The sequence below is a fragment of the Propithecus coquereli genome, unplaced genomic scaffold (genome assembly GCF_000956105.1).
Source record: "Propithecus coquereli isolate 6110/MARCELLA unplaced genomic scaffold, Pcoq_1.0 Scaffold5, whole genome shotgun sequence".
NCBI lineage: Eukaryota > Metazoa > Chordata > Mammalia > Primates > Indriidae > Propithecus > Propithecus coquereli.
In genome coordinates, this window is record NW_012150840.1 from 16,878,905 (window position 1) to 16,891,252 (window position 12,348).

Sequence of the window (12,348 nt, forward strand, 5' to 3'; positions counted from 1 at the left end):
CTGGCTTCCAAGCTTGAGCTCCGGGGTCAGGAGAGAGCCAAGGCCTGAAGTGCCCACGCCTTGTCCCCGCCCCACTCCTGCGCCCACTGCCTAAATATGGCCGGCATTGGGGATGAGGATGACTTCTCCATTGAGGCAGCCTCGGCTCCCCTTCCGCCCTCTCTACCACATCCTTCCCCTCCAGGTGACCTGCCCTGCTGGCCACCAAGATGGCAGAGTAACCATTTTTCAGGGGGTGTGAATCATTGCACAGGTGGCAGTGACAAGTGTCCCTGATGGCAGGGATCTTGTCATCCAGTTCACTGCTGCATTGCCAGTGCCTGGAAGAGGCTGGGAACACAGCACTCAATAAATATATGTAGGTGGATGGATGGATAATACAGGGGGAGAAGTATGAACAGGCCAAGCCATTACTACGTTAGCCCTCTAGGGGGCACGAAGGCAGGACCAGAGTGAAGTCCTCCCCGGCTCTGCTCAAGAACTCAGGGTGTTGGGCAGCAAGTGTTGCGGTTGCTGTGGCCAACTGGGGGACATTTCAGGGTGTGGATTCAGCACTGCTGCCTGCGTGGATGTCATATTGGCTTGGGGACTCAGTCAGGAGGGGGTATTGTGTTGTCCCCACTCCCTCATATGTCCCAGGGGTCTGGCCCTCTGGGTTCCAGAGCACAGCAGTGCCCCCATTCAGAGCCAGTCGGACGAGCAGGGGCAGTCTCGCAATTACACCTTCATAATCTGGTCATCCCCAGTGCCAGCTCAACTCCTGCAGTGCTGCCCCTCAGAGTGTGACCTTCTGGCTTTCTCTCCCCACCACTGCCCCTGCCTGACCTGACACTGCCCCAGCTCCCTGTCCTCGAATGCCAGTCCCCTCAACCATCCAGCCAGTCCTATCTCTCCAGAGAACGTCTCCTCAGGGGCTGGGTTGGGTCCTGAGAGTTGGCACCTAGCCTCCATGAAAGCAAATAACTCACGGCCGTTTCTGCAGACCTTGCCTCTGGGCCCAGCAGTCACAAAGAGGACACCAGAATCTTGGAGTAGGAAGGGATCTCTAAGCTCACCTAGAACGACGCTGTGCAGAAATCCCTTCCACGGCATGCCTGCAGATGACCGCCTATTCCCTGCTGGAATGTCTCCAGTGGAGCACTCACTACCTCCCCAGGTAGCCGCTCAAACATTGAACAGCTTCAGTGGCTAGAACGTCCTTTATGCAGGGCATAGATGAGCCCATTTGTCCCTCCCACTTCTCCCCCTCCCCTAAGCATCCTTCCTCTATGTTCCTAACAATGCTCCTTACCACCACCCCTCTCTGTCTCTCTCTCCCCCATCTCTCTCTCTCTTTCTCTCTTGCACACACACACACACACACACACGCGCGCGCGTGCACGCGCACATGTGTCCCCTTCCATACGGCTATACAGTCACATGTCTCCCTCATTTATTGGGAACTCCCCTCTCCCTCCCCCTTCTTCTTCATCTCCCTGGCATATGGCAAAGGCCTGGAGGCTGGAGACTAAGGGGAAAGGCTGGAAGAGTGCCAGGGAAAGGAGGCATCTAGCCAGGTCCTGGATTGGTCTGGGGTGGCCAGCTGGGGCAAGATGGACAGGGAACAGCAGCTGTAAATACCAGCCCATTGGTTGCTGTCTCCTAGGAAAAGGGCCTTGAACGTTGTGGGGTGGGCAACAAGCTACTGGGTTCTCTTTCCCTCCACTGCCCACGATCCCACGGAGGAGTTGTGGCCACACATCCACCCTTTCCCAACTTCCCTGGCAGCTGGCCGAGCTGACTCAGCTGCTTCTCACACGTGGTGATTTTGAACATTCGCCAGCCTACAGGTCCAGGGAGTCTCATACCAGCAGCAAGAATCCACTCTCCACTCCCAACACGGGGCTGAGAGGAAGGGCTCCGGCAGACAGCCATGATGACATGAGACATGGTGGGGAGCGGATGAGCCAGGCAGAGGGGGAAAGTAGGGGTCCCAAGGAGAAGAAGCGAAAGCAGAGCATCCTGACAGCTAGCAGCCACCTGGCTGGCTCGGAGCAGCCCAGCATTCCCCGGGTGGCCATTTTTCCTCCTTGTCCAGATCCACCAGCCCACGCTGTTCTCTATGGGTTAAAGGGCAGGAGGGGGTGCTAGGACCTTACCAGCACGAGGTTAAAGTAGTCATGGGTGGAGACAAGGGTGCTGTGGTCTTAGGTTCAGGAGGAGTTGAGACACAGAGACAGAGAAAGAGAGAGAAATGATGGGAGTGTCTGCTACTTGTCCCACTGCTTGGAGCTCTCACTTCCAACATTGAACATGGGGACCAGCAGGCCTAGCAGCCACCTCTTCCCGAAGACCTCCTGTAAGTTCTTGCGCCAGGGCCGGGCCCTCACTGCCACCCCCTTCCGCACCTGGTGGCGAGTCTGCCCCCGGAGGATCAACAGCAGCTGGTGGCAGCAGAAGCCCGCGCAGGCCAGGCCGATGGCAAACCAGAGGTAGAGCATGAGGATGACGAACATTTCAGAACCGAGGACAGCTCCTGTGGGGCGAGGGGAGGGGAAACACCAGAGCCGCTTTACACCCAGGCCACGTCCGGAAATGCAATCCAGGCAGCGCTTTCCGCTGGGAGGGAGGGAGATTAATGAGATTGACGCTACATTTTGTAGCAATCTCAGCGCTGCAGCGAGGGAAAAAAGGATGAACTAGTTGCCTTAACTTTTTCTTACTGCTGATGGCTCCCGAGGTGAGAGGGGAAAACTGGGGACCTGGGAGAGAAGGGAAGGAATCCTGATGACCCCAGCAAGGAGAACCCTCAGCTTCCGTGGGTAACATCTCCCTAGAGTCGGAGACGCCTCTTTCTCTCTCTGCTTTCTCTTTCTGGGCTGGAAGCAGGGAGAAGGGGTTGTCCTCAGGAGGAGAGTGGGGTGAGCTGAGGACCCTACAGAGGGACCCGATGCCGGGGCAGCTGTCTAGACTGTGGCGGCTTCTTGCTACCCAGATAGGAGCACTGGCTGGAAGGACTCAGGAAAGTGACAGCTTGATGGAGAACCAGGCCCTAGACATCAAGAATAATAAGTCACGAGCTTAGTCTCAAGGGCAGCACAGAGCGCCGACTTAGAGAATAATTTAGTCGTTAATGTTAACAAGAGGACAGTGTGGCCAACAGAACATTCAGCCAGAGCTGCCCTGTCAGTCAAAGCTTGCTAAGGCCGGAAGAGGTCCCCAAAGTCATCAGTTCAGCCCCCTGCCATGGGACAGGACCTCCCCTAAGCCCCTCTAAACCAAGCACTGCCTGTTACAGGTTTTAAACTTCTACTGAGTAAGAGCTCCCATGCTCTTCCTCTGAGTGTGGGTGGCCGGTGCCTGCCAGGTTTGACTTGCTGTGTGGACTTGCACAAGTTCCTTAACCTCTCTTAGGTGCAGTTTGCTCATCTGTAAGATGAAATGATGATGATTTCATGGGGTTGCATGATTCAAGGAAATTACGTACAAAGTGGTCAGCCTTCTGGTTCCCACTAAGGGCAGTGCTCCCTGGTGAGGCTCATTTTATAGGTGAGGAGACTACATCCAAAAGGGGTTCAAGTTCAACCCCTAAAATCACCAAGCTCTCCCCTTTTCCAGCGCTTGGAGTCCTGGCTGGGCTGTGACTTCGGCAGCTGTGGTAAAGACACTTACCTTGACCCACTCAGCAGCCAGGGCAGTGGGCCCAGGAGAGAACTCAAAAACCCTCCATAGCCCTTTGCAACCCCACGACACCTCCTCCGGGGGGGGGGTACTGCCTCCAGGGACCCCACCTTACAAACTATTCTACCCTTGAGAATCTCATATTCCCCCAGCCTCCTCTTGCCCCAGCCCACGTCTTCCCAGGCCTCCTCAGGCTCCAATTTCGAGACCTCTAAGGACCAGGCTTTCAAAAAGTGTCCAGTCTGAGCAGCAGTAGACTCAGCAGCCAGGGAGGATGTGGGTCTGATTCAGGTTTGCTCATTAGCAGCCTTCTCTTTCCTTCATCCCTAGGAGCTTGGATAGCAGGTTTTTCTTTGCAAAATTGGAGACAAATAGGTCCAGCTACCCAGGGGGTAGAAAGCTCGCTCCAACTGCCATTTAGAGCAGCCCCTCCACTGGCAGGGGGCAGCAGTGGGACAGGGCTTACAGTGGGCTGTGGCATCCCCTGACCCACTTCCTCCTCCTCAGCACAGATTAGCTTGGACAGCCATGTGCAGGAGGCAGGATCCTGGGACCACGGTGCCCTTTGGGCTTGAGGGATGCTGACGGGCAAAGACGGCCCTCGAGCTGGGATGTGAGAACATCAGAGCTGTCAAGCTCGGGCCTGCCGTGCAACACAGCCCCAGGCACAAGCCCGGGCGGATGGAAGCTGTTTCCCACAGGGCTTTTGCTGGCACTAAATCAAGGCATGAGGAAGACCTTGCGGCCTTTTTCTGGCCCCAGGTGGGAGCTACAAAAGGCTATTCTGGGGACCTGCTTTCTCTCGAGGTATTTGAAGTTACCTAGCCTGGCTGCTTCAGCTCCTCAACTATTTAATAATAGTTCTGCTTCTCTTAGAAAATCACAGAACTTTCCTAAAGGGCCTGAAAGGTCACATCAGCCTATCTCTCCTGCCCTGCTTCCCACCAAGCACCTACAATGCCTTTGGCAGACCATCACCCAGCATCTTCTTTAACACATCCGGGGACAAGAAGCTCCCTTCCTCCAAAGTGGGCTCATTTCAGAGGCACCCCCAGAGAGGCAGTGTGGAGTAGTGGAAAGAGTACGAACTTTGGGGGCTAGCAGCCCTGAGTCCAGACCTTAGGTTGGAATGATACGAGCTTTGTGGCACTGAAACAACTTAACCTTGAGCCTTTGGTTCCTGAGCCTCTAAAATGGATATAATGATACCTACCTCACAGACACTTCACAGCACTGGATGAAATGAGATGCACAGTCGGTGGCACACAGCAGGTTCTCCATGAACACTAGTCCCCTCTTCCCTCCTACAGGGCTTTCTGGTGGCACCTACCATGCTGACATACTTACCCAAACGCCACAACACAGGTCAGATGGTGGCATCCCCACTTCCCAGATAAGAACAAGGTTCGGAGGGGTGGCACAGCCTGTACTGGTCTCACAAGCCAAAAGAAAGGACAACTTCTAAAACCTAACTAGCTAGCCCCCTCCCTCCAGCTGTGGAGGGCAGCCACCTCCACTTTAGAAGACCCCTTCTTCCACTTTTAGCTCTGAGGGCCCCCACTCACACCATTCTCTGGTGGCCGATATGACTCAGATCAGTATCAGAATTGGGGACAGCTCAATTTCTATTAAACAACTTGTGCCTTCTTACTCCCTCCCGTCCACCTGTCCCTGAGCAGATGAGAGAGGGTGTGTTCGCAACCATTTGGATTGAGAACCAGAGACAGACGAGAGGAGGCAGCTGAGCAGGGGGCTACACGTCGGGACGGGGAGACAAAAAGGACTGGCAAGAGGAGAGATGAAAGGTCAACAAAGGAGGAAGATGAGATAGGAGAGTTGGAGATTAGAAATGTCAGCCTCCTCTTCCTAGGGGTGTGGCAAGGAGCTGGAAGGTAGTGGGACGCATTCTTATGTTGAGACAGGGGTGTGGGCCCCAAGGTGAGCACGGACTGGCTCTGTTCTCCCGTCAGATCAAAGCAAGAGGCCTTTCTTCCTTTCTTTCCTGTCCCCCAAACCTAGGACATATGGACAGGCCCCAAGCCCAGACTTATCTTGAATCAAACCATTTCAAGATCCTCCTTCTGGAACCATCCATTTTTATGGTTGGTGAAACTACTTGGAAAAGAAAGTGTAAGCAGGCTCTTTGGCTTTCCTCATCCCTCCACCTGCCTGTGCTCACACTCCACCCCCCAGCCCGCCCACCTACCCTCCCCCGTCCTGGTTATTTTTGTCCCAGCAGCCTATATGCCAGCTCTGGGATCCAGAAGGCCCGAGAGCTCTGAGTTCTGGGCCCAGCTCAGCCACCAGCCCTCAAGGCAACCCCCATATCTGGATCCTCCCTGGACCTCTGTGTTCCCACTGCCAAATGGCATGATAGCTCTGTGCCTGGGAAGAACTGGGCTGCAGCCACAACAAAGACGGAAAGGATGGCTTCCCCCAGAGTGGAGCAGAATTTTTATGAATGTCCAACCCAGGCATCTCAAGACAGTCTTAGGCTCTCAGTGGAAGTAGCTGCACCCTGTCTTTCTCTGTTCCTGGAAGGTCAACAGGTGAGGGAGGGAACATGCTATAGTCTCTGGGCACGAGGAAGGGTGTCAGACTGGTTTAAGGACCTGGGAGCAGGTCAGAGACTGCTACCCAATAGTAGCAGGATCCCAGGCAAGCCATTCAATCCCATCTGAGTCTCAGTTTCTTCATCTGAGAAATGGAGATAACAATGCCATATACACATGCATGCATGTGTGCACTACAGTGGTGGGAACCAAGTCAGTCAGAGTCAAAGGCCAAAGGCCAGGGTGGGGAGGGAGTGGAAGGAAATGCGGTGGGGCAAATTTCAAAGCCAAGTCAACTGGTAAGAATTGCTACTGGGAGCAGAGTCCTTCTAGGGTTAGGTATCAGGGAGTGCTCCCTGGCATACACTATTTAAAGTGCAGTCCTCACGAGGCCACCCAACTGGGCACCAGTGTAACAGCCCACATGCCTGGCTTCTGCGGGTGTAAAAGCCTCCCTGAGGGTCAGATGCCACACCAGGCCCATGGCTCTGTAGTGTGGAGATGGAGCCATTATAAACTCGGCTGCGTCTCCCACCAGAGGTCCCCCTGCGCTGAGCCATCTGCAGGCTGGAGAACAGCTTGGTGGAGTCAAACGGTGGGCAGGACAATGGGGCTTAGCCTCCTGCTGGGGTTGGTTGGCCTGGCACCAAGTTCAATCTTACCGAGGTTGGGAGGCAAGAACTCTGGAGGGTAAAGTCCCTGGGTGATATGTGAGCAGGGCTGGGGTCCAGGCAGAGGAAGGTCATAGCATGGGTGTCCCTCAGAGGGCTGCGTGAGGAATGGCCAGTGCCCAGCCCTGCCTGGCATGAGCAGGTGCATTGCCTGGATGTCACAATTCTGTGAGCAAATGGACAGTATGATGGATGAGGGTGGTGAGGGAAAGGGGAGGAGGTTGCCAGATAAAACACAGTATATGCAGTTAATTTCCATTTCAGAAAGACAACAGCAAATTGTCTTAGTATAAGTATGTTTCATGCAATATTTGAGACAAAATTATACTAAAAACCTATGAGTTGTTTACCTGAAATTTTAATTTAGAGGGGGGTGTCCTATATTTTGACTTGCTAAATCTGGCAACCTTTGGAGTTGGGGTTTAGGGTCTGGCAAGCTTTGGGGTGGTAGGGGTCTTTGTGTAGAGCGCAACATGCCTGCCAAGGCCCACTCACCGGAGAAGAACTGGCTGATGGAAGTGGGTAGGAGCGTGAGGAAGGCCAGGGGGTGGGCGAAGGAGATGGAAAGGACGGCGGAGATGTAGGCCACGCCGGCCACCATGGAGTAGAGGCAGGCCAGGGAGGTGTAGAGGCAGAACAGGACGAAGTTGCGCATGTTCCTGCTGCCGATGCAGTTGCCGGTGAAGAAACAGTGATGGTCGTGCCTCAGGGTGACTCTGGCGCACACTCGGCAGAAGTGGGTGCTGGGCGGGGAGCACGAAGACCTTCTGGCCGAGGTTCCCTGGCAGGCGCCCAGGTCGTCTGGGGAGTTCTGGATGACCAGGATGTAATTGCCCAGGGCGTTGGCCGAGAGGAATAGGAAGAGTGCCCCGTGGAGCAGGGCGGGCGAGAAGAGCCGGGCGGCTGCGGGGTCCTCGCGCATGCTGGGCAGGAAGAGGAAGAGCTGCAGCACGAAGGTCACCACGGAGATGCACAGGAAGTAGGCGGGGGCCACCACGTTGAGCAGCCGCAGGGCCAGCATCCTCGATTACATTCCTGCGGGGCCCCAGGGGAGAAGACGACTGACTGATTGGCTGCGGCGTCCAGGGGGCGCCCTTGAGCTCTTCCCGCGTGTCGCCCGTCGCGAGGGCTGCGCGCAAATCCGCGCCCCCAAGCCCTGCCCCTCGGATCCCCTCTCCCCACTTCCCTAACCCCGGACCGTGCAAGCTGGAGCCCCTGAGACCGCAGTGGTCGCCGGGGGCCATGCCCTACCTCGGGGCGGGGGGCGGGGGGGGGCGCTCCCTTGGTTTTGAGCGAACTCTGCGCCCTGGTGCCGCAGGGTCAAACACAAAGAGGAAGGGACCTGTTCGCAGTCCGGAGGGGCTGGGGGAGTAGGCAACAGGGCTCCGCCTTCTGTGGCTGTGAGAGGAGCTCAGGTTTGGAATTTCTGGTTCAAACCTCCCTAGGAGGAGAAAGCGGAGGATTTGGGGTCGGGGGCAGAGAGAACAGCATCATTTGACCTTCTGGAAGTCCTGCTTCACCCCCGCCCATTCTCCATCCCTTCAGTCCCACCTTCAGCAATATTCAGGGACCTCACTGCTTCCTCAAGGCTCTTGGGGGGGGGGGGAGCGTGTGTGTGTGTGTGTGTGTGTGTGTTTCTTTGTGCGTGCTTCCTTGTGCATGACTCTGTACGTGTAATCTATGTGCGCCTGGGCATCTGTATTTGTGTCTGTGTATATCTGTGTGTACACACACGCAGCCGCTGCCGCCTGGCTTTTTAAAAAATCAATTAAAACAATCGATACATTCAAGCGCGCTCTCAGGCACCAGGTGGGTGGGGGGTGCAGCCGAAATACCTGTGTCAGTGGCTCCTGTTCAGCCCATCTCTCTGACTCTGGCTGCCGGGGCTATTTCTTAGCAAAGAGCGTTTTCATTTAAGGCGACGAAATTGAACCCCCACCCCCTCGCGCCAGCCTCCCGCCCTCCTGGCGGGAGAAACCCAAACAAGCCCCATGGCGCCCAAACCCCTTCGGTGCCAGCAAGCCCGCGCCGGGCGCACGAGTGGGTGCTTGGCCAGCCTTTCCGGGAGTCGACCCCGCCGCCGAGTGCAGCCCCCGCCGCAACCGCGCCCCACCCAACGGAACACAGCAGGGTTCCTGCCCAGCTTCCCAGCGCCCGAGAGAACTTTTCCGAGGGCTAAGGAGCCGAGGGCTGGAGGAGCGAGAAAAGTTCTGGGAAGGCGGCTGCACCCAGGATGGGCGGATGCCACGGCGCCTCCGTCCAGGCTGTCCCGTTAGGACGGGGCGATTGGTCACCTTGGAATCCCCTTTGCTGGTACCAGTGTCCCCCGGGGAGCCGCAGCCGCCGTGGGGAGCGCGGACCTGCCTCCGCGGCTGGGGCGCAGCGCAGGGCAAGCCTGGGGTGGTCGCCGGGGGCTCGGCCCCTCCCCGAGCCGTGCCCGCGGGAGGCTGAGGCGGCGCTGCCCACCGGGAGAGCCCTCGGCCTGGGGCTCCGGCAAAGCAAGTGTCTTCCCGGCGCCAGTCGCCAGGGGGGCGCGGGAGCAGCCTCCAGATGCGCCGCGGAGCCGAGGAGGCGAAGGACCGGGGCTGTGGGAGCGAGGGGCGCTCGGCGGGCAGCCGCGGCCCCGGCCCTGCGCGGGAGAAGGGACCGCAGGGACCAACGCCGGCGGCCCAGGGCGCGGGGAGCTGTCCGTTCAGCACTGGCGCCCGCCGCGCCCGCGGCCGAGGGCGGCACAGCCGGAGCCCCAGCCAGCCCGGGGGGCAGCGCGGGCGGCCGCCGGCTTCTCGGCCACTGCCTCGCGGACGCCGGGGAAGCCGCCCCCCAGCGCCGCCGCCACCACCGCTGCCGCCGCACCGCCGCAGAGGGCTGGGGGAATGAACTCACCGAGCGCTGGTCGCCGGCAAGAGGAGCCCCGGGCGCCGGCTCTCGCCCTCCCTGAGACTGCAAAGTTGTGGGCTCGGCCCGCTGGCTTGCAGCCTCCTCACGCTTCGCTTCGGGCACTGGGCAGGTAGCGGGGACGGAGGGAGGAGGGAGCGGGCAGCTGCTGGCCTCCCACTTGGGCGCCAGCGAGTGGGGGCCAGGAGGCGGCGGGGATGGCAGCTGGGCACCCCCCAGCCCCGCCACCCCTCCCTCCGCTCCTGGGGGCGGTGCTCTGGCCACCCGCCTCAGCGTCGTGGACTTGCCCCTCTTCTCTGTCCCCTTGAGCGGGCTGGGGCACCCTGCCTGACTTCAGCCGTGGCTTCCAGCTGGGAAACGGGAATCAGCCCTGATGTGAACGCTCCAGCCATCACCCTGTCCTTCCCTCCCCGCGGTGACCAACAACCCTCCCTGCTCCCTGCTCAGCTCGGGCTGAAGGAACTGGGGGTTTGAGAACCCAGCTTGCCAAGGCAACACCCAGGAAGATCAGTGCCATCTCCTCGGCAGGGCTGTGTACAGAGGAGGGGAGAGCCGGGGCTCGGGGGCAGACTGGGGCCTGTCTGCCCGGGTTTGGACATCCACCATTCACTACTATGAGATCTTGGATTCCAGTTTTCTCATCTGTAAAATAGAGATGTGAGGATTAAATGGCAATATATGTAAAGCCCTTAAGCAGGGCCTGCCCAGGGTAAGCATTATTTGAGTCTTAGTTCATAATTATTGACACTACTTATTGGGCCCTTACTACGTACCAGGCACTGTGCTAAGTCTTTAATATAAGACAGCTCCATTAATCCTCTCATCATGATCTGAGAAGCTGGATGAGTCCCATTCTGGGCATCAGGAGGTTGAGGCTCAGAGAAGCTAAGTCACATTTCTAAGGTCACACAGCAGGTAAGTGATGGAGCCTGGATTTGAACCCAGTTATAGCACTAATGGTCCTGCTCTCGGCTACTACATAGCCCAGCATCACCCTGGGACCCAGAAGCAGCTCTGGTTTGGGAGAAGGGAGGACCACAGAGGGGTTTATCTAGAACAGAGCTTGAACCTGGAGCTTCTGCTTGGAGCCCCACCCCCATCTCCCTGTTCCTATTTCCTTTCCCTTCTGGAATGCCATTATTCTAAGGTGGGTACCGTGAGGCACCAAGAGAATCGCGACACCAGTGTGTGTCAGATGGGGGAAGGAGGCAGTGGAGAGAGCCTCAAAAACAGCGGACACTGCAGGAATATTGGTGCCATTGCTATTCTCAATTTCCTGGGTGTCACAGGTCACCTACCTACCCTGCTTCATTCTTCTGAGTGAGGGTAAATAATTGCTTATTGCTTTCTCAACTGGTCGATTAACATAAGAGCAATGCCTTCAAATGAGGGCCATATGCCTATCAGCTCAGCCTCTATTTTTGAATCATCAGACACTGTTTTCTCTGTATTTTATCGAGGTACATCAAAACAAAAAAGCAGCCAGGAAACCTTTTCATGTTCTGAAAGGATCTTACATATAAGTGAAAGAGCAGTTTGCCCCATGGTGGCCTCTGGGCATTTGGTAGCCCTGTGAGTTCCAGCAGCCCCAGGACAGACACAGGAAAGCACAAATGGCCTTTTCCCTTCAGAGCAGCTTTGTGTCACAGTCATGGCTGTCTGGGCTCTTTCGCAAGCTCTGCCTGCCTCTCACGGGGGCTTGGCAGGGAGGGAGCCCGGAGCGCTGGGTTTGGGCTATACTGACTGAAGATCTTCATTCCCCAGATACGTGAGAGTCGGGCAGTATTTCTAATTTTATTTTGCATATGGGTGTGTGGTGGGAAGGTGTGTGTCTGACTTTCCGTGTGTGAAGGGAGGGAGAGAGAGAGAGAGAAGCTAAGGGAACGTGGGAAGATGTCAGTGGGGGAAGGAGCATCCAGCTAGGAAAGAGGAGGCGATCTGGTTGTGGAAACACAAACCGACAAGGACAATTACTTATTTAGAAATAGAGTTTATCAACAGAAAAGGACATGAAAGCTTCAGATCTAAAGCTAGTGGTTCCCCAGCCCCGCTTAAGGGATAGAGCAAAAGGAAGTACAGCCAAATGTTGTTTTGTTTTTCTAAAATATGTGGTCATCCCTGACAAAATCAATAGGGAGGTCAGTCTGAAACTTCACCTCGATTCTGGCCCCATTAGCGTTAAGTGGACCGAGAATGAGCACTCGACTGCCACTCACCGGCCCTGTGACCTTGAGCGAGTCATTTAGCCTCTTTGCTCTTGGTATTCTCATCCATTAAATGGGAATAATGATGTTACTTTGTGGCGATGATGATCAGATGGGATAATGTCATTTAAGTACCTCTGTCTTGGCAGGAGATTGGACAGTATTAGCTTCTCCTACCTCCTCTTAGAGGGCTCTTATTTTTACCCACAGGACTGTCTTCTCTTTCCAACTAAAATGAGAGCTCCTGGTCTATGTTGGAAATATTTGGGGGGCCTCTTTCAAGTCTCCTAATAGGATGCTTTGCCCAGAGTAGACGCTGAGTAAAAGTGCATTGATTGGTGAATTGACGCTGGTCTCTCTCCGGAT

At 56.3% G+C, this 12,348-nt stretch overlaps 1 protein-coding gene across 1 annotated transcript; it reads right to left on the reverse strand.

Moving 5' to 3' along the window:
* Nucleotides 1–1,870: 1,870 nt before the first annotated feature.
* On the reverse strand, nucleotides 1,871–9,954 carry ZDHHC22 (zinc finger, DHHC-type containing 22). Its single transcript, XM_012656258.1, has 3 exons — nucleotides 9,767–9,954; nucleotides 7,379–7,918; nucleotides 1,871–2,515 (listed from the first exon to the last, which is right to left on the reverse strand). Exons 2-3 carry the CDS (start codon nucleotides 7,902–7,904, stop codon nucleotides 2,250–2,252), a joined length of 792 nt encoding a protein of 263 aa, XP_012511712.1. The 5' UTR covers nucleotides 7,905–7,918; nucleotides 9,767–9,954; the 3' UTR covers nucleotides 1,871–2,249.
* Between the last annotated feature and the right edge of the window lie 2,394 nt (nucleotides 9,955–12,348).